The sequence below is a fragment of the Pithys albifrons genome, chromosome 2, assembly GCF_047495875.1.
Source record: "Pithys albifrons albifrons isolate INPA30051 chromosome 2, PitAlb_v1, whole genome shotgun sequence".
Lineage (NCBI taxonomy): Eukaryota > Metazoa > Chordata > Aves > Passeriformes > Thamnophilidae > Pithys > Pithys albifrons.
Window position 1 is genome coordinate 79,107,728 of NC_092459.1, and position 26,823 is coordinate 79,134,550.

At 39.3% G+C, this 26,823-nt stretch overlaps 1 protein-coding gene across 12 annotated transcripts in view; it reads right to left on the reverse strand.

Annotated features, from left to right (window-relative positions):
* The window catches only part of RGS7 (regulator of G protein signaling 7), a 269,020-nt gene that overhangs the window by 226,698 nt on the left and 15,499 nt on the right, over window positions 1-26,823 (reverse strand). For 4 of the 12 annotated variants that reach the window (XM_071549612.1, XM_071549618.1, XM_071549619.1 and 1 more), the window contains exons 1-2: window positions 12,092-12,479; window positions 10,875-10,986 (exon numbers count right to left, since the gene is read on the reverse strand). In XM_071549612.1, the coding sequence (XP_071405713.1) occupies window positions 10,875-10,952 (78 nt within the window). In that variant the 5' untranslated portion in view covers window positions 10,953-10,986; window positions 12,092-12,479. Of the gene's footprint in view, window positions 1-10,874; window positions 10,987-11,119; window positions 11,141-11,247; window positions 11,338-11,571; window positions 11,592-12,091; window positions 12,482-26,823 lie in introns of those variants that run through there. The other 8 variants (XM_071549623.1, XM_071549617.1, XM_071549622.1 and 5 more) reach the window with 6 other exon arrangements.

Genomic DNA, 26,823 nt, shown 5'->3' on the forward strand with positions numbered 1-26,823 from the left:
CTCTCAGCATCCCTGTGGGATGTGTGTTCCCTACCCAGGAGGAAGAGCACCACCTAGTGAAGCTCCAGCATCGTTTCTTGAAGCACCTGCACAATGCTGACAGTACCATTCACCCCTGACTGTCTCGCCATATCCACCAGCCAAAGCAATTGGTGGTATAGCTTGCACAAATACAATGCATTGAGAGTGACAGAATGATGCAATGCTAAATATTTTTCTTTCAGTGACTCACACCCTGCATTTTGTCCTTGAATCAATTCCAAGTTCTTTAGTATTGGTAAGAGTGACAGAGAATAAGGTACATATAATGATCTATTGAAATAAACTATTTCACAGGACACAAAAGGTAGAATTCCTGTTTGAAGGGGAAGCAAGATGTATAGATCTTTAATATATTTAAAATTAAATGTATCTATAAATACACACACAGACACATATATATAAAGATGGCAAGTCAAAGTCGTGTGCTTTGCCCTGCACAACAGCACAACATGGCTTATTTTCCATAATTCAAAGTGAGAGCTTCTAAACTTTGGAACACAGAATGAGAAAGGATTGCCGAGCCTAGTATCCTCGAATCAAAGTTTGTCCTCTGTTTCTGGAGAGAAAAAGAGGTAAAGCAAAAGAATCCCAGAGACAAGAGTGTTGGCTGTGCCTTGCCTCATCAGCTATGCACCAAAGTTTCTGTTAAAAGGCAGATGGTATGACAATTACAGATGCATCCCAGGTAAACACAAATACAACTACATAAATAGAACATTTCCACAGACTTTTTTTCTGATTGTACCTCAAAATGAGATACAAACATTACCTCATACAAGAACAGGACAGTGTGTTTAGTAAACTGCTCTACATGAACTTCAGCACACAAAAATAGTGCTATTGAAGTGAAATTGATGATAAAGAGAGAGCAATATTGTAACTATTTTCTTTCCACTATAAACAAACCCGGGTGCTTCAGGCCACAACTGACTGTAGAACAGCACACTACTTAAACTTTGAAAAGATTTTCCTTTAGCAGAGGAACTATTCTTGTACTACGGCTTTTTAAGAAATGAGCACTGATGAAGCACTGTACCATTCATTCCTATTTTAACACGCCAAAAGTATTCCTCACTTTTGGAAACCAAACCAATGTAATAATTTTATGGAGCATTAGTATGGCTCCTCTACTGCTATGGACACTGATATGCCCTCCAGATCACAGGAGCCACACAGGAAATCTATTTCATTCAGGTAATGTGATGATTCCACGAAGTCAGAGACATGATTTATGAAAGGGTACTAAAAACCTTTAGCTCCTAGTGACTTGAATGAGATCTGTTGTTGCTTAGTAACTCTTAAAAAAACCCCAGAAACTAGTAATGCTGTGAACAGCTGTGTAGAAAACTTGTTGTTTATAGTATTCTGATTGTCTAAAACTGCATTCATATGACTGTAGTACTTCATCATCTAATATGGTATTCTGATAAACTTAATGTACTCTCTACAAAGTAAACAGTTGATCTTTACAGAATTTCACTAAGATTTGCTTAATTACACCACAGACCATCTATTTTGCTGATGGCACAGCTAAAATAAACTACTCATGACATATAGATATTTTAGTATAGCACTGTGTGATAGCATTCATTATTCATACACTAAGTTTTCCACTTGCTACTAAGACACTATTCGGTTTCACAAATTTTGAACTTATGCCTTCAGCATTAAACAGGTTAAGGGTTTTTGTGGTACAGCCACACAATGATCTGTATTTTTTCCTCTATTCAGACAGAAATGTACAACATAAAAAGAATTCTTATTGTAAAATACCCACCTCAAGTTTGTCTAATTTTGAGAGTTATTATTATTAACATTTGTCATTCTTCTTTTCAATATTGATTCTATATCAAATGCAATTCTTTGGATCCACTGATATCACGAGATGCTGTGAATCTACATCTGAGGGCAGAATCTGGCTCACTCAAGATTAATACTTCTTACAATGTGTAGTTCAGAGAAGTGTAGGTGTTAAGAAGCACTAACATGTCTTTCAAAAGGCATTCAGTAAACTGCTTATTCATCCTGATATAAAAGGAGATCAGAAAAACTGTGGTTTTTCACCAGAATTTAGTGTGCTTTTAAACAACACCTAATCAAGATATTTCAGTGCAATTCATTTTTGTAATGCAGAAGACAATGTACAATAGTGTTACATCACACACATGATATACTGTAAAAACTATTATATATTTAAATGCCCTCTAATAAAATCTTTGGTCATGTTTATTTAATTATGAATCAATAATCAAATTAGAATAAAAGGGGGCCCTGCTGGCATAATAGTCTTTCCAAAATAAATTTAATGGTGTCTGTATGGGGATTTTTTTGTTGGTGGTGGGAGTTTTTTTGGAGTGTTGATTGCTATTTAATCAACAACAAAAACCTCAAAGAGACATGCCAGGAAGAGTCCTGACCCCACAGATCACAACAAAAGCAGACCCAGCCCACTGCCCCTGCTTGTCCCAGGGCAGCAGGACTCTGAACGGCTGAGAGGATATTTCTAACTGCTGATCCTTTTGTTAGACTATTGAGATACTGTAAGTGCATTTGCATATGCATACAAGTACATTCACATTAGACAACCATATGCATCACCAACAATAAGTGGAAGAGAAAGGAAAAAAATTCCTTTGGTGTTACTGGGAGCACTTTTCACTTTCAGCTGGATACTCCTTGTGCATATGAACTGTACTGTGAAGAGATCATCTGTGTTTGCTGTCTCTGTGGCCCAATCTTTACTCCCTAGAACTTCACACAATGCTAGTCAAACAGGATTCGGCACCGGTCAGAGGAAGAAAACAAACACACAACTCCAGCAGAAGTAATGCACAAGAGCTAATACAGCTTCAAAATCCTCATTTTACCCAGTTTCAGTAAAAACAGTACATGAATGCCAGAAGAATGCTCATTTCATTGTGACAGACAATTTCTATCCGGATGGTCCTTGGTGTTTATCCAGGTCTTGATTAAGGTTTTTCAGATTTAAACCAGCATATCTTTGATATGAATACAACACAGTAAATTATTGGAGGTTTCCCCCAAAGGCTTTCTCTTTTGAAGGACACTGTAGATCTAATAGGCTTCTGTTTCATTTAACAGCTATCAAAGATGTCCTCAATTGAGTAGAAATATTACAACTACAAAAATCTTGAAAAATGGGCTTCTTCACTGGAAAAATATGGATAAAGTACACATTAAATTGTCATTTTTCAAGTTTCAATTCATCAGCAATAAATTGTTAGATTGAAGTATATTTGAGGGAAAAGAAATCAATAACAGTATGAAAAAGCAGGAGTGATGTCTCTGGGTTTTGACACCCTGATAAATTTCACAGAAAGAGCAGCTTCTCTGAAACTCAGCCCATAAAACTGTCTTCTCAGAGTCACAAAGAACATTACAAACAAATTGAGAGAAATCCGTAGCAGCATCTGACAAAGGAAGCTTTCACACACAGATGAACACACACAGAGGCACAAAACAGGCCTCACATTTTAGGATGCTAAATAGTCCAAATACCATGCTCTCGTTCCTCTCAGTTGAGAAGTCTGTATGCTATCTAGTAAAATCTTCCCTGACAGTTACAATGGCTTTATGAGATGTTCCTATACCTGTTCCTACAGCTTCATTTCTTGGCCAGCCTGCTATCCCACACTTACCCAGACAGTTCTCACTCTCCAAATGAAACTGCAGTTCCCAGCTCTGGTTCCAGACAGCTCAGCTCCAATACTCCCCTGGGGCTTCCCAGCCAAACTCATTCCCACCTTATCTATTCCAGTTACCCTCATAACCAACATGTATTTTAATAACTAGCTCAACCTTTTTATGTCCAACTTTTATTTGTAGCTGGTGGCAATCTCTTGCCAAAAGTCACAATTCTGAGCTGATCCCTTTACCAAGGAAAATTGTACACATACTTTTCCTTCAATGTATCATCATCTCAAAATTTTATCTGAAGATGTTTTTCTAAGTGGTCTATCTCCTCCTACTACTACTAATCCCACCCTCAAAGTTTTCTTCCCCTTATTAATTTTTGTAAGGCTCATATTACCACTATTGAAATACAGACTTTTCTTGACCTACTACTGTAATCTATTTCCATTGAAAAAAAAAAGGGGGGGGGGGGGGGGGGGGGGGGATAAGAAAGGAATAACGGCAGCCATTCCAGGTAGTATTTTGCAATTCCAGGTGGTATTTTGTAATCTCAGCCCTAATGGGTCCCTCTTCTGTAAAAAATAGTTTACTCCTTTTTAGCCACAAAAAAGGATTTTTAGCTTTTCCTAAGTTTCAACACGTCACTGGGGCACCTCAGTTTACTCATCTGTACACAGAGAATAACTCTTTGCATCTCTTTTACAAAGCTTTATTTTTAAGAGACACAGTTGAAAACCAGCTATTGCTCACACTCCATATTATTATATACTGGCAGTGTTTACCTTTCCACAACACTGCCTGAAAAGTCTTATAGCATGCAAAAAACAATTAAATACATTCTGTTGTTTTCTTTGCTCTGCTCTTTCTAGACTGGACCTGGGATTTAGATTTGTAAGGGGACTTTTCTTTTACACAGCTTATCACAATCAAGAATAAAAAGTCAAAATTCTCAGCTGATGACTTCACCATGGAAATTTAGCCAGATTTCTTCTCTTTTAGCAGCTTCTACAGACTGATTTGAAGAAGCTGGTGTAGCTTTTCCTATACTAAAAGTTACAAATATGTTTCAATTGGTTGAAGATTCCTGGATGGGGAAAATAGCCACATTTTTAAAAGTTGTATTTACATGCAAGTATTTTCTTGTATTTATCAGTACAGTTCAGTTTTGGGGAGAATCTGTCAAATGTTATGATATGATAGAGGTTATTAGAAAAATTCCTGCAGTCTACAAGAATGTTATTAGTCTGAAGTAAAGGAAAACAAAATTCCAAAGTAAACAAATTCTGTCTCAATATTGCACGTCACTATCAATAGCATCATTGTTTCCATAGCTACAAATGTAGACTGCTTCAAAGGAAAGAAGTAGAGAAACTGAAAATGACAATGCAGAATCAAAACAGGAACACACATTTTTCAGACAGCACATGTGGGATGGAGAAAGGAAGTAACATGGTGGCACAAAATGCTGTGGGGTTTTTGCATTTGACAGTAATGACAGTGATCCGAACACATCAAGCTCAGAACAGCAAACAGCAGTAAACCTCTCGCTGCAGTATCACTTGATGTATTTCTACACCTAGTGGAAGGAAGAGGAGAACTGAAAGGACAGAAAATATCAGCAGGGATCACCAAAAGAGGGCAATTGCTTCTCTTAAAGACCTAACCACCTGCAGACTCAGAGACATTTTTAATCAGTCTCCTTGGAATTTTCCGTGGTTTTGTATAGTTGTGAAGGTAATCAAATCCTTTATATTGCTGTTATCACAAATGGTGATAAAACACATATGCTACACCTAGTACTAACTATAACCATTCCAAAAGAGGATACAGCAAAGTGAAACACTGCACAGAAGGTAGATACAAAACACGAAGGTGAGAGCGTACAGGGAAACGAAAGGCACTCCACAGCGTCGAGCAACTATTCTGTCCTTCAGTATTGAGTTCTTGCCCTCTAAATTCAGCTCTGCAAAAGCCTACTTCACTATCAACCAACTAATCCAGAAGTACAACATCCTCAGAAAATACTGGATAGGAAGGCAAATTCTGTTCTTCCTACAGCAGGAATTCCTGAAGTTCACAAATGTGGACCATTCTCTGTCAATTCTACAATGATGAGTATTGGAATAAAACCAAAACCAGCAACCAAGAACTCACAACAGTGCCACTCTTCTCATTAAAAGAAGAAAGAGAATAATTTAGAGGTATAGTATAAATTAATACATATTTTTTTTAAAAAATAAATAAATAAACCACACTAGGGAAGAAAGAAAATAAAAAACAAAAGCAAAGCAATACTTATCTCTACTACCTTAGATTACCCCTGACATTTCCATTGTAGTAACAAACAAACCCTGAGATCTGGATGCCTCCACAGGTTGTGATGGCATATTCAAAATGCATAGTATGAGAGCAATTCTTCCCTTCTCAAAGTGAGTGACAGCACAAAGAAAAATCTATCTAAAATGTCCTTTCTTAGTCTCACAGTTTCTAGGAAATAGTTATCAGTGATATCATTGTCTTCCAACAATCCTTCTTAAGGGAGTAGTTCATAAAGGCCACATGAGAACACAGTATTCTCTGCAGACTACACTGGAAGTCATCTCTGGTGCAAGCAGAGGAGAAGAGAATGGTTGATAGAAGATGATGGTCACTGTTTCCTCACATGTTATCAATACATGGCTATTGTTTGTTTACAACATTTATAAGTATCGCACTTTGGAGGCGTGGTTTCTATCACAGAATATGCTGAGTTGGAAGGGATCCAGAAGGATCATTGAGCCCAACCCCTAGCCCTTCATCCATTCCCAAGAGTCACACTAGGTGCCTGAGAGTATCCATTCAAACACCTCAAACTCTATCAGGCTTGGTGCTGTGACCACTTCTCTGGGGAGCCTTTCCAGTGTCCAACCACCCTCTGGGTGAAGAACCTCTTTCTAATATCCAACCTAAACCTTCCATGACACAATTTCAGGCTGTTGTCTCGAGTCCTGGCACTGGTCATCAGAGAAAAGAGATCAATGCCTGTCCCTCCTCTTCCCCTCACCAGGAAGTTGCAGATGTCAGTAAGGTCTCTACTCAGTCTCCTCCTCTCCAGGCTGAACAGACCAAGTGCCCTCAGCTGCTCCTCATATGGCTTTCACCTCAAGGCCCTTCACCATCTTCATTGCCCTCCTTTGGATGTTTTCTAATGGCTTAATATCTTTCTTATATTACAGTGCCCAAAACTGCACACAATATTCAAGGTGAGGCCACACTAGTGCAGAGCAGAGCAGGACAATCCCCTCCCTTGACCAACTGGTGATGCTGTGCCTGATGCCCCCCCGGACATGGTTGGCCCTTCTGGCTGCCACTGCACTGCTGGTTCATATTCAGCTTGCCATCGACCAGGACCCCCACGTCCTTTCCTTGGCACTGCTTTGCAGATCATAATCAACTAAGAAGTTTGAGATTGCAAAGTCAGCCCTTGCTACATGTGAATACTGGCATGTGTAACTTTCCACAATTGTCACAGAAACAGAACAAACACCTCATTTTCTTTCTTAGAGCATTGAAAGCCCCAACTATTAGTGATTTAATCAGTTTTGGCAAAAGCTATTTTCACATCTGGGGCAGCAAGGAAGGTAGAAAATCAAAGTCTCAGTCACAAGAATATTACTTTCCAGACAAGGCTAGTCTTATTGCTACAAAATAAAGCTCTCAGCTCTCATATGAAGCTAGCTCAGACAGCAATACAACCATTAAACTTACAAATCAGAACTCATAATCCTTGCAGCATATGTTTGACTAAAAAAGTAAGCAAAGCATCAACCAGAAAGATAAACAAAGGTTTAGCAAGACCAGCACTAGGTCTCAAATAGAAGTTCCTCATAGACAAGCCTTATTCCTTTTTTTGCAGACATTGAAAAAAAAAAGGCAGGTCAGGCTCTGACACTTAGAAAAGCATTGGCTTTCTGCTACATCTCAAGTTCCTTCTTTAAGACCTAGCTTGCAGCAGCGAGTTAGTGTTGCCAAAATCTGACATTTCTGCATGAGCAATTTGTGATGCTAAAATACTATAGATTCTAGTCTCTTATCTCTTTTAATTGCTTACTGGAATAGACTCTGTTGGAGTGGAAGCAAAAGAAGGGGGTTTATATTTTTCATATTTGCCTCAGGCTACTAGCAGAAAAATTCAGGACTTTTTCTAAGGTATATCAGTGCCAATGATGTGTCACATGTCATTACTTTATAATTAGGCTGATAGACAAAAAGAATAATGCAGCTGACATTCTATTAAAATAAAAATTATTCCCCAAGGCATAAAAACACTGACACAAGCATCTTAAAAGGCAGTGTAAAAATGATATAGGGATCTCTTCATCTGTGCTGCTGTCTTATCCATCACAGATTCAAATAAGTAATTCTAAGTTATGTATGTATTGAATATTTAATTATCCTATGCTGATTTTATTTTACAAAATCATATCTGAAAGTAAAATGTAAGGAAATACTTCTTTGGCTCAGAATAAAAGATACTGTGAGAATAATAGGTTATCTACATTCTATATTACTGGAGATTTGATTATCTGTCTTTCTTCAATTCTTCAAATAAATAACCAATTACAAACCAAATACATTTAAAAAAGAGAAAACCAGCCTTTTTTCGTCAAGAGTTTGAAATTTAGTTGAAGTGCAATAATGATTCTATAACAATTCAGCCTTAAATACTGAATTTGTAAACACTAGCACTTCATTCTGTATAGAATTTCCTATAATGTGCTCCTAACAGTATCATGATTTAGGCAATGCAGGGCTGATAACTCCATGTAGTTTAGAACATACTTAGTTCAAGTTGTGTCTGGAAGTTAGACAGTCTAGCAGATTACCAGATTACAAAATTGTAGTTTATAGCCAAAGCAACACTCTTCACTGAGCATGGCTGAACTTCACCTCTTCATTAACAGAAATAGTAAGAGATGCCCCATCTATTCCTTGCAGGTACACACATCAAAAAATGTGTGCCATTCCACCTGTTGATGTTGTATAAACTACTAGAAGAAAGCATTTCCACATTTATGGATTTCAACAACCTTATTCAAAATATAAGACTACAAATTCAGTTTTGGACTGAAGAGCCAAGAGCACATTTAGATTTTTTTCCAGCAACTATTAATATTTTTCCAGTTGGCCAAAAGAGAGAGTCCTTCATGAAGCTGTCAGACCTCGTTCTTTGTTCACTCTGCACAATGCTTTCATTCCCAACACAATGACAGACAGAGGAGTATTGTGTTTTCAAATGTATTACAAGGAATCCTGTGATTTAGTTGTTCCTATTAAAGATTTATATTCAGAGATGATATATTCTGAAGTGAAATAATTTCCTCTTAAATGTACTCCTCTTCCGTTCTGGACCCTGAATTAAGAACACATTTGCTTACAGCAATATCATATTTCAGGGAAAGGCAGGTGACTTTTTAAAGTTAGCTATTATTTTGTTGTCTGTGCCTCGGACACTGCCAAAGGAAGGGCTACTTATCTTTCTCTCCGTACAAAACAAAAAAGGGCAAGTAATATTCTAGAAGGTCAGCATTTTTCAAAAGTTTAATACTCAGTGCACCACTTGCACTTTAGTGACAACAAGGGAAGGCCTTCTGCTACACTAGAAGACACAAACTGATATGATTCCTTTACCAATGATTTGCAGAGAACTGTCGAGGTGTTTGATGCCTTTATTTGCTGAGCAGACACCTGAGGTGGTGTGTCCTATCCTCTCTCTCCATTTTCACATCTCCCTTGCCTCACCGGGATTCTCATCACTTGCCTCGACAGTTCCATTTCCATTTGGAGACTGCTCAGAGGCAATGTTAGATTTTGGCATGAGGTCATACTAAATACCATGTGTCATAAGCTTTACTAATTCCTTAAAAAAAGTCCCTGCAGGAGAAGAGAAACAGTTTTTCTGTGTTACTCCTCTGTGTACTAAATAAGCTAAGCAAAGACCTTTTCCTCAGCATGGAAGTAAATAGTAAATGTGGAAAGATTCTGTTTAGAAGGATCAAAACCTATAACAAACAACATAAGCTTGGGTACGTAGCTTTTAATATATGCAGCATATTTTCACGCAAAATTCATGTACACAATTGCATTTTGAAAAACACTTGTGGTGTTATTGGCAAGGTAAGCCTGCATTTTTCTAGATGGGCATTTTTAGATAGATGGATAACCACAGCTATGTTTATAAATTCATTCACTTATATAAAAGGAACCTAATTTTACAAAATAACAGCTACAACAAACTAAGTGAAATTAGCAACATATGTGAAAAGAGGAAGAGAAAAAAGCATGCATCAGACTTCAATGCAAGACTGCTTTTTAGTTTCTGGGAAAAGAACACTTACCACAGTTACTGATGACACATCAGTTCACCTCAAAGACTAAACTGAGTATATATCAGATGCTTGCTATTACAGTTAACTTGGAAAGGGAAAAGTCAATGCCTCTAACAAAGTAAAAATATTGATTTTTTTCCACCTGATAAAAACAAACAAGTTAGAAAGCTTTGTGTTCTAAGAATAAACAACTTCTTTCAGTTTGCACAAGCAAAATTATTTCATTATTCTTTTTTGATAAATGCAATTAATGCTTCATTACACAAAAAATGTATAAGCACATCTCAAAATCCCAAATCCTTTACTCTTACTTAAATGAAAGCACAGTGGCTACATGTGCCATTCTACTGGAGTTCAATACCTGGGAATTTGTATATTGACATTATTAGAATAATTACATTAGAATTTTTCCCAGAGAAAATTTCTGGACTGTATGTGTTTGGGGTTTTTTAAGTTGTGGCAATTGCAGATATGACATATCTTTAATCAGTTCTACAAATAGATTTTGCAAGTGAACACTTGACCTCAAAACATCTTCCAGTCTCTGGCACAGCACCACCATCACGTATCATACATATCACAATGCAGAAAGTGACTAAAATACATCAAGTATTTGTAACAGAAAATCAGCTGTTTGTGAACATGATGCAAAGTTGACACACGTGCATGTCTTACCATTTCAAGCAACAGACACAGTTGTTTCTCTATTCATGAAACTGGGGAGAAACAGCAAAAATAATGGCCCTACTTGCTAGGCAAAAGAGTCCAGGATTTTACCTTTCTCAGCTTCTGAAAAACACAAAGGCTTACCTTTCTGTACACCAGCATGTTTGGGGATTCATCAGCCACCCCATTGCTGCTCTGCCCATAGTTATTTCCTTGTGCCATGTCCCACAAATTTGATCCGCTTTCGGATGTTGCACTGTAAAAGGTAAAAGTGGTTTCAGTATGGAATCACCTCACGTCTCCCTGTTTCTCTGATAATTAATGGACCTGACTTTCTCCCAACATGTTTATCAAAATCAGTGTATGCTCTTACTCCAATGGATATTTACATTGGAGCTAAGCTGCTAATTCACCATTTACTGTCATTACTCTCTTTCCCCCTGTAAATAATGCATGTAATAGGTTAATCTAATTTAGACGTTAATGAATTGTCACTCCGAATAGCTCCCTGACACACCGCTAACCACCCCATCACGCAGACGCCTCCTCACAGCGCGCTCCTTCCTCCCCTGCACGGGCTCCACCAAGGGACGCTCCGCACCTTCCAGGCCAGCTTTGGGAGGGCTCACTCGCCCCATGACATGTATTCAGCAGTGCCCTCTGCTCACGGCTCTGGTCGTAGCAACTTTTTCCAACACTCAAATCACAAAAAGCAAACAAGACAATTTGAACTTCCCGTAATTCACCAGCACATGTGTACTCGTTCACAAACGCCGGGGCAGGGAAACAGGTGACGAGGGGAAGAAACAAGCCAGAACACCTTCGGGTTGCTTTCACCTACTTTCACCGTACTTCACCGCCAAACACCGGCTCCCCGACAGCCGCGTCTGCTCCCCGCCCTCCCCCGGGCCACACGGGAGCTGCACTAGGCAAGAGCTGGGATCATGCCGTAGCTCCGGCTTTGCACGCAGGTGTAAGGATGTGCTCCATCTGCAGACCACACCGGCGGCTCCGGAGAGCCCGGGGAGCCGCCGAGCCCTACACCAAGCACTTACCTCCCGAGACTTCCCTGCCCCCCAACCTCTCGCGTTCGGGCTCCGCTGCCCCCCGCGCCCCTCCCCGGCCGCGCTGCCCCCGCACCGCCCGCCCGGGGTTGGGCGGTTCGCGGTGGCCAAGGGCCGGGAGCAGCGGCTCTCCCGGGGGCAGCCCGGCGCGGTGCCCGCAGCTCCAGCACCGCGGACAGCGGCGGCGTCGCCCGGGATGCCCAGCGGGAGCGAGAGCAGGGCCCGGCCCCCGGCGGGCGGCGCGGGGCGGAGGCGCGGAGGGGCGCGGAGAGGCGCGGAGCCCGCCCGCTCGTTTACCTCCTGGGCCAAGGTCACTGCGCGCTGGCCGCGGCTCCTCGCCTCCTCCTGCTGCTCCTGGCGCGCCCCGCGCGGTGGGTGTCAGCCGGCAGCGGGCGGAGGGACGCGGCGATCGCTCATCACACACACGCACACACACGCACTGCGGGCGGAGGCGCTGCTGCTGCCGCCGCCGAGGCTGCGGCTCTCCCGTGCTCTGCCGGAGCGGCGGCAGCTCAGCTCCCTCCCCGCAATGGAGCGGCCGTCACGTGGGGGACGGGCACGTCAAAGGTGCTGCCGCTGCCGCCGCTCTGCCACACAGCAGCAGTCCTCCTCCTTCTCCTTCTCTTCCTCCTCCTCCTCCTCCTCCTCCTCAGCGCTCTCGACTCGCTCACCGAAAACTGCGGCCAAGAAACTGCAGCTGCCAGCAGATCTGGCAGCAGCCCCTGTAAATGAGATTAGGCAGCACTGGAGGGCTGGGCAGGAAGAGAATGTGGGCTAATGGGATAGGGAAGGGAAGGAAAAGGGAGAGTTGATGGGGAAACTGCGTCGCCTTCTTCATACTCCTTTACCGACAGCAACAGGAATCTGTCTCTTCCTCTGTCGGTGCTGGACACTTCATGTATTTTTTTTTCCAGTGAAAAGTAGCAAGAGCTTGTGCCCTGTTGGCCCTGCAGACCTCTCTGAGCAGTGGAACAGAGAGAACAGGGAGTGAGTCTGTTCCAGCTTGATAGGAAGAAGTATCGAGGACACTTCAAGACACACCTTGAGGACTGTTTTGCTACGTCCCAGGCACCTGCCTAATTTGTGAAGGCCTCCTATTGGCCAGGACAAAAGAAAAGATCAGGTCTGTCAGTCTTACTTCCTCATCACATACAGACAAAATTACTTTGCTTTTCCAAAGGGACTGAAATGCCCAGAACTCTGTATCCACAAGAACACAAGATACTTAAGAGGTTAAGTTTTGGGATAATCCTGTTTCAAAGTGTCTTCTATAGAAACAGTTACTCTTACTACAAGAATGATCTTGCAAAAGAAATCATCTACTGTGCACTGCACCTTGTGAAATGTGCACTGGTAAATCACACAATTCAAGCACAGACGTTTCCATACATACTGATTCATCTCAATCCTCACTTGTTCTACCTTTCTCACAGCTGAGACAGACTCAAACCAACACTTTTCTGGCTATTAAGTTTGTTATTATCAGCTACTGTACCTTTTAACAGAGGCCTGATGATAATTTAACCACGTATGTTAAAGATACTTTAACAGAGAATGTGGTAAATTAGCTAAGGCAAGGACAGGGAGTCACAGTGGCTGTAACAGAAGTGAAGGAGAAAAGATACAGCTGATCTGGACTTCTTGGAGAGCTGAGGAAAGGAAGACATAGGTTTGATAAGTCTTAGCACCAGAATAAAGAAAGATGATCTCCAGCAAGAATAAGAATGATTTTTAGAGACAGAGGTAGTAAAAGCTGAAATGTCACAACATAGGATAAGAACCATCAACTCAGTTCAATGAGATACATTGGCAGCAAAGGAAAGGAGCTCTGCAGCAGGCAGACATTGTGTGTCTCAGCTTTACTGGGGAGAACAATTTAGTATATCACAAGGAAAAGGCAATGTGAAAACAAATGTTGTGTAAAAGAGAGAAATCTGGAGTTTTGAGATGGAGGAGAACAAGGGAAAGAATTCAACAGTACAATCAAAAAGTGAAGAAGTATCAATGTTGACCATAGTGGGCAGAGAAATTTCTGAAACTAAAGAATAAACAGAGAACTGAGAAAAGACCTGTTTCCTATTAAAATTGACTTGATAGACATACTTCATTAGCATCTTTGAGAGACTAATGAGGATTGAATCAAAATATTAATCTTCCAACAGATCCCATGATTCAGTCCAGTCTGCTGTTGAGAAATAGGAACCAGCAATAAAGATCTCAGTCTATAATTTCCCTAGCTTTCACACAGACATCCCAGATGAGCAGCACTGCAGTGTTCACAGCTCATCAATTTGACTATGTAAGACTAACACTGGAAGACAAGAGAAGTGCCTCCTCGGATCTGCTAATAAGTAACATAAGTAACACCCTTGTGGTTGTAAACAGAGTAGAAGACCAGAATAAACCAACAAAATTTCCTCTTAGCCACCATTTTGTGGTGAAAGAGACCCTGGGCTGGACTACTTCCATAAATGCAAGTAAAAGAAAATAATATCTGTTAAAAGTGTATAATGTAATAATCTTATTCTATTGTAGTTGGATGTATTTGTTCAATAGCCTATAAAAGGCTTTAATTCATAAATTACTTACACATCTTTCCCATGCTGAAAGTCATCACTTATCTCATAGACAACCAGCATTAGCCTCCCCAGAAAGCAGGGCCTGCCAGAAGAGGAATGGCCTTTTCAAAATGCAAGGCAAAACTACTCATTAATAAAACAAAGATGATGGGGAAAGGCTGCCAAGGGGCAGCTTTATCTAACAAGGCAATAAAGTACACATGATTGAGCAAGGTGGTGACTACATTTTCTCTGTTTAGTTTTAATCTTCAATACAGCACAAACATTCCAATAACATCACATGCATATGGCATTTTTAAGTAAAAATATTATGTCAGGATGTATGCAACAATCTACCTGGACATGATCAGAAATTTTGCCATCTGTCCTGCTGACCAGTACTGTACCCTTATGTTAGTATGCTGCCTATATCTATCAATTTATCTTGTCTTATGCCTAGACTGAATGTTCCTTGGAGTAAAGACATGCTGTTCAAGCTCTTAGCACAGCATGATCTTGTTCCATGACACAGTCTTTAAAACATTACAGCATTATAAACAATCACATTCAAAATTCCTAAAATAACACAAGTATTCTAGTTAACTGGGCTTTAAACACTGACATAATACTGTGCTACTTTAAAGTATAAAACCCACCTTTTTTTTTTTCTGCTAGCCTGGTTAAACACAGAGACAGCCTGTCTACTTTGACAGAACTCATATATTTGTGACTGCACAGAACCAAAAGTGTTTCACTGCCAGGCTCCAAGCAGGTGATTCCAGGCCCAATCCTTGACCTTTTTGATGAGATCTGAACACCTGCTCCTTCAGGAGTGAGTTGCAATCAATCTATTTAATGTAGGTCTTCAAATGTCATTCTGATGATTACAGGTTACAGTATATATTTTCTAGAACTGAACCCAGGACTGACTTACAAACTTCACCTCTTCCTTCACGGCACTTTTTTAAGTTCTAGACATTTGGTTTGTCACCTGCCTTCCAAACCTATTGGAATTTTAATTCTCTTTATCAATTTATGTTGCTGAAGATCAAAGCTATTGGTACTCTCTTGGTTAGAGGAAGAGTTAAAAAAGAGGACTTTTAAAACAAAAAAGAAGGAGGTAACTAAAAAGCAATCTGAATTTAACTAGAAAAAATCTGATTTGATAGGGGGGGAAAAAAGAGTCATGGACAGACAATTTCACAGGAATGGAAAATTATTAAAAATAAGGAAAGCCCACATTTCCATAATCTTTCCCTTTTTTTAAAATATGAGATATATGTATATATACACACCACCACAGAGAACACACAGTACAATTTACATATATTTAAAACCTTAATGCAAAAAAAAAATTTCATATCCTACTGAAAATGTCGAGTATTACTGGAATAGAAAATCCACAGCTACACAGAATTCGATACCAATGTGGTGGTCCATCAAAGCTATCCATGGAAATTCAACAGCTTCTCCAAGCAAAGCAGAACGACCTCAAGCACTTGTACTGCAGTCCCTGACAATTTCGCCAGTTCTAACTTTACCCAAAAGAGGGCAGGCTCTCTCAGGCAAAGAGAAAGGTTACCGTAGCTTGCTGACACACAACTAGGAATTTTATTTTTCCCCACAGAAAGAGCTATCACAACCGGTTATACACCCTCATTTCCTCATAAAGTGAGAGCGATTACAGAAATGAAACATCTCACATACACAGCATACTTTTAAAACTGCCTGGAAGTGCCATAATTAATTAATCCTGATCTTACAATAAATTTCCAGCTAGAGAAATTAATCAAGGATGTAGGGATAGAACTAATTTGTGGGGAGGGGGGATGAATCAAATTTGGATCTCATCATACCAACATCCTTAACTCAAGTGTGGTTCTGAATCCTGGTCTCTCAACTTCCAAAACAGCTCCTGGGGAGGTTTTTCCATCTTGTTTAAAAATATTATTATTGACATAGAATGTGCCCTGGGTTTGCAAAATGGCACAATTTTTCTGTGCTTCAGATACAATAATTAAAAATAGTAGTGTATTGCTCTCAGCATCTCCTCTCACTTGGTATTTATGACACTCTCCACAGAGGCAAAGATGAGCAATTTATAGGTTAATATCTGCATTCTCAGATGCCACGCACTTCACATAGGAGTGTCCAATTGCTGAGCAACATTATATAATGTAGGAAAAGAAAACACAGTGACTGTGGGTCTGTAAATGTAGCTCCAATGCTTTTAGCCCAAGCTATTAGCTTAATTCAATCTGACAGTAGTTTCAGGTTAAAAAATGTACCCATTGTATTTTTTTGTGACTAAATCAAGAAAAAACTGCAACAAACCAAGTAACAGGCTCTTCCCCTTCATTCCTCAAGAAAATTTTTCAGCCAATCCTGATTCATAGGACAGCATTTGTTCAGATCAAAATAGAATAAGCCACTTATAAAGGATTAGTTAGGAAGAAGACATTGATTTAGAATCCTTTGACATGAAAGGACTAGAGAAAGGAGAACTCAGAAGTCCTATAAAGGGAGTGGGAAAAGAGCATCATGTATGAGAATTCCATGGTTACAGACTAGAACAGATTAATTGTCAAAAGACATCATAACAATATTAACAGGAGACACCGAGAACTAGCTGGAGGAATAATCTGTGTGGCAAAGAATTGAGCTGATAAATAAAAACAATGCAGCAAAAGAAAACAAGGATTAAAAAAAAAAAACACACAAAAAAAACCAAAAAACCAAAGCAAAACAAAACAAAAACACCCAAGCAAAAAAAGAAGAGGATCAGAAGAGATGGTAAAAAGAATGAGGCATAGGACTTTATCACAGTTGCAGGGGAGTGGTTCTTGCAAATTGTTGAAATGTTTTTTTTAAGTTGTTCATAAGGAGAGATTAGGGAGCAAGTGAGAAATTTTGAAAATTAAAAATTGTCCCTTAGTGTATCTGATCTCATCCTGTTTACACAGAAACAGAATTTCTGGAAGCTTCTGACAAATAGGTAAATGCCAAAAATACAGAATACAGGTAGACTTTTGTAGGGTTTTGTCACTTCTCACAGGTGTTTTCTTTTATTAAAAAACAGTTTTTCTTCAACATACCTTTTTGACTGCAAGCTAAGTTTACACATACTACAAAAATCATAAAAACTGTGGCAGATATCAAGTCAGGAAACAGCTTCAAACATTAACACCACACCATCATAGGTAGCCTGCAAGTGCCAAACTTGCCTATGCAAGCTACTGCTGAAATTGCCCGTTTTGCTCATTCCCTCCAGCAATCAGACTTGATGTGACTTAATCTCATTAATTCACTGAGCTGAATGCACTGAAGAAAAAGAGAGCTCAGCAGTTTAACAGGCTTCGTTCATCATTTTTCTTTCCTTCCCCCACCTTTCATTTTGAAGTTCCCTCTATCATTCACGAATTCCCTGCCTCACATCCACAGACAATCTAATAAAACAGCTTTTTTCCCCCGAGGTTGCTTTGTTTTCTAAAGGTTTAAATCAGCCCAAATTGATTTGCTGCTTGTGCATCACAAACTGAACCAATCTACATCCACTTATATCCAAGTATACACAATAAATATAGTTATTACATCACAGGAAATAAATGGAGTTTTCATTCTTTTAAACTCTACATAGCATTCAGGTTGAAAGGAGGGCTTGCTTTTTTCTTTTTAAATTAAATGCTCCAGAAATTCAAAGGACTAAAAATTAAAAAGAACAAATAAGCAGGTGTCTATGTTGGCTAAAAACTTCCACAGGGAGGGGAAGTAATAGAACCACAAAATAGGGAATCAGGTTTGTTGGGTTCTTTCCAAACCACAGTATAAATTCAAGTCCTTACCAGAACACACCCCTTATCCCAAAAGTGGTTTGTTGTTTGTTTTTTTTTTACTTCAGTCTATCAGATTATTATCAGACATTCAACATTCAATTTCTATACAATTTCTCCAATATTAAAGGAAACTTCCATGAAATTCCAAAGTGCAGATGTATAGTTCAAAACATCTGGCTGATGAAACAAATTATATTTATTAAGAAAAAAAACAAAAACAACAAAACGAAAACAAACTTTTGCTATATTCTTTCTAAAATTATGACAAGAATTTAAGAAAGAGTTTGAAAAACACTAAATCTAAAGTAGATTTACTGTTTAAAGTCAGTCAGAACAGTTTAAAAAGTTAAGAAAATTCCTACAAAAGGTCTGACATCATAAAACTTGCCTCAGCTTTCAATATTTTAGAGTTAGGCAGTTAAAAATGCATTTTTACTTAAACTGTACTATAATATCAGACCACTTGGCAAGCAGGGAAAACTAAGTAACCTTGACCTAGAGCTCATAGCCTGAAATACCCAGGCAGTGAGGTAAAACAAGAAGAAAGAAATTAAAAGATGCAAGACGTAGGAAAAAAAATCTAATTATGTGTACTCTTTCTCCAAAATGTCTGGGTTTTGTTACTGTGCACAGTATCATTCTCTAGTTCATGTAAAGAACTGCTAAACATAAGGATATATGCATTTCGCTTTTTTCATTAGTTTCTACTTCAAGTACAAGAAGCAGACAGTGAAGCCTGATATGCATCTGACAGATAAAATGCTTAGCATGAAAGAATTGTTTTCCCCTTAACCCAGCAATGGTTCAAACCTTATTTTTTTGCAAGAGGAGACAAACAGGAGCTGGAAAACAAACTGGTACTAAAAAAAGCAGAACTTTGCTGTGCTTGACTGGGAACTAAAATTTTATGCAAGGGGGCATCAGGTATCCAGCATGAGATTTGCACAATATAACGGCTTGTCTTCAATGGGAAGAGAGAAAGATATTTAGCCATGGGCCTACAGATAACAGAGGAGAGGGAAGGTGGGAGGGGCAAATGAATAAAGAGGTCGTAATAGTGAAGGTAGGAAGGTAGCAGGAATACATCCAGACTGAAAAATGTTCCACAGTAGGGAAGGACAGTACTGCTTATTTAATAAGGAAGCAGATTGAAATCAGATTTCACAATCTCAATGACTCTGAATGCCAAATGAAACTTGTGCAGCTTCCAACAGTAAAGTAAGAGAATGGGCCAAGATGAGAGGGAGGGAGCAAGGAGGATAATTCTGAAACCAAGGATTGATCCCACTTCCTCGGTAAATTGGTTAGATTTTCAGGATGAAATTAATGAAACAAAAACTAAAACTAAATCCAAGAATATACGAAATAAAAAAAACCCTGAGATCTGTAGAAAAGAAGAATGCATCAGGCTTTTCATCTCAACAAAGAAAAGAGAATGAAGGAAAAGCTCAGGGAATCACAGGAAATCAAAATACTTGGAGACTGGACAAAAAAAAAGAAAGAGCATTATAGGTACAGAGCAAAGAGTTCACTGTTCATGGGCAAGGACAACCAGTCTTTAAAGTTAATTGATAACATCTGCTTCCTGAGTACAAATAACAAGGAACAAGTTCTGAGCAACTTTTGGATGGGGATAGCATGTATTTTTATCTAGGAATAAGTTTAGCTAGTAAGGAACAAGGATCGTTGCAAAATATGCAAAGCTAATTTATTAGGCTATTAGCCACAAGAGTTTTTACAGAGTTCTCTAAAGGCAGAAAAAGCCACAACAGCGACTGCAAAGACCTAAGTAAATGGCTTTTATGTGTCAGAGGGAACTGAAATTTACAGTTATGAGCTTAAAGCAATGTTCATAGTTCTTTCATACTCCCTCTCTTATGCAGCATCTTCTCATCTGATAGTGCACAGGACGCTAATGCAAAGGTTATCCGACCTGTGCGTTTGACCTCAAGGTACTTTTTGTTCTACACTCATCAGTGTGGCTATATAATAGATGCAAGAAATAATTTTATGGCATTATAATGCAGTTATATCTGTCATACATTCATCACAGAAAGTGGTTTCATATTCCACAGTGGAAGAATAAATAGAAGTGAAATCTGGCTTCAGCTCCGTTCACCTTTGACCAAGCAAAAAGCAGCAATCAAGACACTTCCTTTGGAGTACAGCAGATGTCCATTGGTGACCAGTGGTTATGTCCACAGATTCAGCCATAGCTCTTCTCAGTTGACTTCATGTTTTCTTTCTGAGTTGTTTGAAGATTATTTATATGGCTATATTATCATATCAGTTCTCATAATTGGAAATATTGTTCATTCTCCTAAAACATCAAAATTTGCAAACATGCAAGAGGAAGAATCTTGAACTATGAAAGCAACGCTGCTATCCAGACTGATAATATCTTGCAAAGCAACAGTTATTTTCACAGCAAGATTCATCAGACGCTAGCCTCAATTCCAGGAAGCTAAATGCAGGTACAGAATTGTAGGTACACACTCCAGCCTAACCACTTTTTAAGCCAACTATCACTTTAGTTTAGTGAAGCATGTTCCAGTATGTTGTTGTTCATGTTATAAATGTTATAACACTGCTTTGCCAATCACAACACAGCTATCAATTGTCCTTCCCAGCCCCAACGGTAAACACAATATCCCAAAAATTTGTATGCAGGCATCTGTGACAACGGAGGACCATCATCTGTTAGTTAGAGTAGGAAGTGGGTAAAGTCATGGGCTTGAACTAATGATGGGCAATTTAATATGGACATAAAAATGTTTCAATTCTAAACATCACCAGGTAATAATGGCATCATCACAGGATACCAGTGCTGCATCCAATTTCATCCTCTTCAGTCTGGCCTCTCTCCATTTCACCACCCAGAATTTGGGCAACACTATCATGATAACCTCTCCATGCCAGCAGTTCAGAGGGACATGAACAGAACAGAAATCACACTTCCTCATGCACACTGCTGAGTCCTGCTTCCTGCAGTCTGCAGAAAAGCAAGGAATTACTACTCAATAAAGCAGTCTATGGATGAGCAGAGGACAGTGCTTTGAGGCAATGATTTCACATCTCAGCAGCCAAACTTACACTGCACTATTCATTCTGGGACAAAAATCCTCTAAGAGTAAGTCCTACAACTCCAGACAAATTAGATACTTTACTTACCTTTTGCTTCAGACTGTAACAGAGGTGCCCACCTCACAGGCCCCTTTCCTTCTCAAACCACCACTGTCCTCCATCCTAAAAGTGAAAATGCTGTCATGGTACTAATTGATATCAAATATTCATAGCTTCCTCCATCAGCATGAAGAGGCGAGGAGTTTTGAGATTTCAGAATACTAACTTTTCTGCAATGTTCCAAGATCCTTCTTTGCCTAGCTCTCTTGCTAAAAAAGACATTATTAATTTATTTTCATAGTGGAAGCCAAGTAGCTCTAAAACATCTTTAAGGCAGCCTTACAGAAACCACCTCCAGGGATTAAAAAAAGCACCATAATTAAGAGGCAAGAAATCAGGTATGACCTTCAAAAGTTCCAATAGCCCATTTAAAAGGTGAAGTCTCTTCATTTAAAAAAATAATCACTTAAGCTAATGCAACACTGATGTCTGAGCCCAGTAAAGCACTCCTACCAACAAAGAAACCTGGGAAATTACAGAGTCCAATTGTCTTCACATAACATTGATAAAGTATTTTTGCAGATTTTCCTGGAACAGTATCTAAAACATTACAATTAAACATGTGCAGCAGCAAAAAAGGGAAATGGGAATAAGAGCTTTCTAGGGCATCAAAAGTGGGACACAATGCATGATTAATTTTATTTTCAGATCTTTAACTTTCTAAAAATGTGTTTAATTAAAAGAAGCATATTTGCATTACTCTCATACAGGTTAATGTGGCTCAAGTCATCACATGCTTTGTGATTTGTAATTATTATCAGTTTTAACTATACTGGTTTGGCATGTCACCTCTGAAAATTTGATTAGATGACTTGGAAAAAAAATCAAGCATTTTCACCATCCACTTGCCAGGAAACATAACTTATCGTATCTACCTTTCAGTACCAATTTACACAGTCCTTATTACCTATACCAGTGGGATGTAATATGAGGGTTTGGGCCCAGGGTCTTGTTTGGCTGTGTTTTGTTCTAAACAAAGAATTTCACTTTCTGCAATTGCCAGAGGCTGCAGCAAAAACATCTCCTTCAGGAAGGCAAAAAAGGAAAGAATTCCCTTCTCTTTGCTCTGCCTTAAAGCAATTAAGTTATATCCAGGACAAGCAGATAGACCATAGAATCTTCCCAATTGATTTCTCAAAGGCAGGGGCAAACGATTGAAAGTAGTCATGATTATCAGAGAAATATGTCCATTACAGACCCTTGGAGGGCTCTAAATCCTAGTTATCATGCTGGTATCATGAGTCAGTTCTGGGTTGCTGAGAAACTACCCTCTTCCTTTCCTGTGTTATTTCTCTGGTTAGGAACACACTAGCTTCACAAAGTGAAAGCTAACTGACCTGGAAAACTCATTTCTTGTGTAGGGAATTCAAAGTCCAACTTGCTGACTGGGGCCTGAATTTCACCCTCCAGCTACAGTGTTCCAGTGCTGAGACAGCAACAATCCCCCTTCCTTCCTCTGTCCAGTTTTCTCTCAATCCTGCAGTTTTTTGGGGTATGTAAAATACTTTCTACATTGGTATACTGACTTTCCAAGACACCAAGGCAGGCAGGAGCTCAGGAGCACTCAGACCATATGCACAGAGCTCCAAGCAGTGCATACCTTAGAATCATAGAATCATAGAATCAGTTGGGTTGGAAAAGACCTCCGAGAACATCAAGTCCAACCCTTGGTCCAACTCCAGTCCATTTACCAGATCATGGCACTCGGTGCCACGTCCAATCTCAGTTTAAAAACCTCCAGGGATGGGGAATCCACCACCTCTCTGGGCAGCCCATTCCAATGCCTGATTACTCTCTCTGGAAAGAATTTTTTTCTGATCTCCAACTTAAATTTCCCCTGTCAGAGCTTGAGCCTGTGCCCCCTTGTCCTATTGCTGAGTGCCTGGGAGAAGAGACCAACCTCCACCTTCCCAAAGTGCAAAAAAATCCAGAAGCCCTTCTCAGGACAGCCACAGCTTCCTGACTTGAACAGCAGGGCCCTGATAAGTGAGGACAGGCTTAGCAATCCCCCAGCTTTCAGAATCCCATTTCATGGCAAATACCTTAGAAAACAAGGTACACTCAGGAAAGGGGCTTTGGTCTCCTGACCCTGAGGAATCCCACCTAAGGCTTCTTTGAAACCTCATCTCAGATGCATCCTAAGAACCCAGGGAGCTTGTTTCTGACTCATAACACAACATAGACATTTACTGCGAATACAGAAGACAACTATGGTAAAGAAGACTATAATAAACCCAGGAGACAAAAGGGAGCAGACTTGGTATGTTACTTGACGAATAGCACTAAGACAGCCACTCTGACATCTGGAACAAACTAAGACTGACAAATTCGTAGGTATGAAGAAAGCAGATGAACAGTTGAGGACAAAGTTAGGACCATAATTTAACAGAGAGAGACCATAGTACAAAACCTTTCTGGCCTACAGCAAATCTAGTACAGTTAGATCAAAAACAGAATAAAAGGATTTTATGGTCAAAGAGGGAGATGGGAACAAAGTATGAGAAAGAGAAAAGTTTTAGCATTTAGAAAGGCATTTTCTCTGAATACAATAAGTTTTTTAAAAAGCTACATGTGGTACTCCTAGGATCACAGGAGTATGTTTTGTGTGATGGAAAGAAATGAGAAATGACAGCTTGTAAAGAAAACACAAGAAATTTCAAATAGAAGATGCATTATCACAGAAGCCAAAAATTGCACTTGCTTTGTATTTTGCAACATAAGGCAAGGACTTTCATACATCCCACAAATTATGCAGACCTGGATTACCTGTAGGTGGTTGGGAAAATGCTGCTTCTACCAGAAAATAATATTAGATTTTCAAAAATCAGTGCTCAATACAAACCCTATTGTAGGATTTGTAAGCATGGTTTCAGTAAGAGAAGAGTGTTTAGGAAAAGGACACTTGATATTTTAATCTAACAATTCTTTTCATTATTTAATTCTGGACTTTAAATAAGATTGAAAAGTAGATCCTGATGCTCTGACTAAATTCAAGTGCAGGTAATTTATCTATTTTGTGGAAAAACCATGAATGCTAAGATTAAGTTACTTTCTGGTACTTTTAAACACTAATCAGCACTTGAATATCAGTGCTAAGTGAAGGTGGGCTTATACATACAGCTGCTTTTCAAGTTGCTTCAGCAACTTCAGGCAAAATTTCCACTGAATTTGCTCAGGTCTATGAGTTCAAAAGCTACAGAAAATACTCCATTCTCTATTTGCAGACCATGTAGCTTTTTTTATAAAATAAAATTTCAGATTTTTTTTTTTAAATATAGACATTGTTATTCACGGAGAACTCAAACTTTAATGACATTTGTGTTCTACAGCATTTGGGTACTGCTACAGGCTCAAGATACCAGATATCTCCTCCAAGATGCTCCTGCTGAGACTTCAATTGCTGAAAATAACTCCCATTTTTTCACACTTGGATCCTTTAAGAGCTCACTCCTATCACCAAGTCTTGTCTTACTTGGCTGTAGAACTGCATTTCTATGGAAATGAAGGAGGCTACTCTCCATTCACTTACTGTTGGGAAGTGTTGTACAAGTTTGCATCCTTATGGCTAATTTGTCCTCCCTCAAAACAAGGGGGACTTCTTCCCTGTTGCCTGGTGGAAATGGCTGCTAGCCCATGCTATTCATCACAAGGCTTGGTCAGAAAAAGAAGCGATTGCCTGAGGTGAAAATCACACCAGGAAATTCACTGAATATGGAGTCACCGGGCAGTGCTGAAACACAATCCCCAGCTCTGCTAAGTTTCCTTACAGAGGCATAGTCTTAAGGCCCAAAGCGGTTATTTCCCCCTCACCCAGCCCTATTCAAGTTAGTGCACATGGAGAAATACTATTGCATCCCATGGATTGTCTGAACAACTGGACTGTGGAGCTGTAATCAAGGTCTTTTTAAAAAGACTGCACTCTCAAATTTTTCTGAGCTTTCCCTGAGAGTGGTATCAGATCTTGTGATGATGAAGTACAAAAGTAACAACGTTTAAGATAAGCTTCTTTTTTCATTAGAGTTACTGTGACTATTATACATAGAATTAGTTTCAGACTACCACATTAAAGATGCACTAAAGACATGCAACTCCTTCCCACTCCTTTCAAAAAAGATGGAGGGGAAGAAAGAAGCTGAACTAGAACAGTTTATGAAAAAAACACATCTAATACTGAAAAAAAATCACAAAAGCAAGAGCTACACACTTAAAATAACCTTTTCAGTTTAGTACAGATAATCTTTTTCATTTCCAATTTTAAGCAGGTATCCCTCCTACTGATTTTATGACAAGTGCTGTCATGCTGAGAAGTCCCTGGCTTTCTAGAAATGTACATGCTCAACATCTTGCAAAAATAGTTCTTGGTTGTTCTTGCTGCAAGAATTATTTGTTTCAGACTCTAATTTCTCCTTTTGATGAACCCAGACTCAGTTCTGTTTCAGTTAAATTTTAATGTGTGAGTAAACCTCCTGACTTCTACAGCATGATGTAATTCTGCTGACAAGATTCACTTGCCAACATAAAATATGCATAAGGAGGCAAACAAAAGGCTGGTAATGCCATCTAATCATCTATTAAAGCTGTCTAACACTTCTCTTAAAATGTTGAAATTGCTCAGAAATCTACCAAAAACTGTTAGGCTAAATTTATTCCCACAAAAGGTGTTGGTCCTAGCCTGAATTTTCCTGAAGACTTCACCAAGATGGTAAAGGCTGCAGTGATCAAGCATTTTTCTGCATTTTCTCTTATGAGCTGTTGGGAGCCAAGCTGGACGTTTGAGATCCTACATTTTGAACCATTACCTTTTAGAGAGAAGGAAATTGTGTGTTTCATATGAAGCTTCCACATGAAAAGGAGAGAAACAGATTTGGATGAAGATCAAAGAAGTATTTATGTCCTGGAATGGCCAACTGAAAAACTGAAGGGAAAAGTGATCCTATAACTCTCTGGCCCTAACAAGAGGACATGAACTGAGAATCCAAGGCAGTAGATACAGGAACAGGGAAAGAAGCTAGAAGGAAAGTGAGGGCTGGTGTGTAGGCAGAGAGACAGATTGTACATGGAACTGAAGGAGGACAGATAGAGTTTTACACTGCTGAGTAATCCTGGAATCACTTGTCCACAGAAGTACCTTTCTCAGTTGTACAATCAATTTAGGCATATGGATAAAATGTGACAAGTTGAAGAACAAGAAAGACAAAAGGGTGACTTTCTACATGCTTGGACTGTTTGGGTTAAGAAGCAAAGTCTTCAGCCTGTTGCAGACTCCTACAAGCTCTTCTAGGGTACTTAGGTGAATGATGCTATCTCACATTTCACAGAAAGCTCTCAGCTCTCAAACTGAAGAGGATAGGAGAGAAAAAGAGAAAAAAAGTAATTTAAGAAAATAAACAGAACCATTTATTTGAAGAAGAAATACTTTCTTCCTGGAAACAAAAGGCAAAGTCTAAAGGCTGTC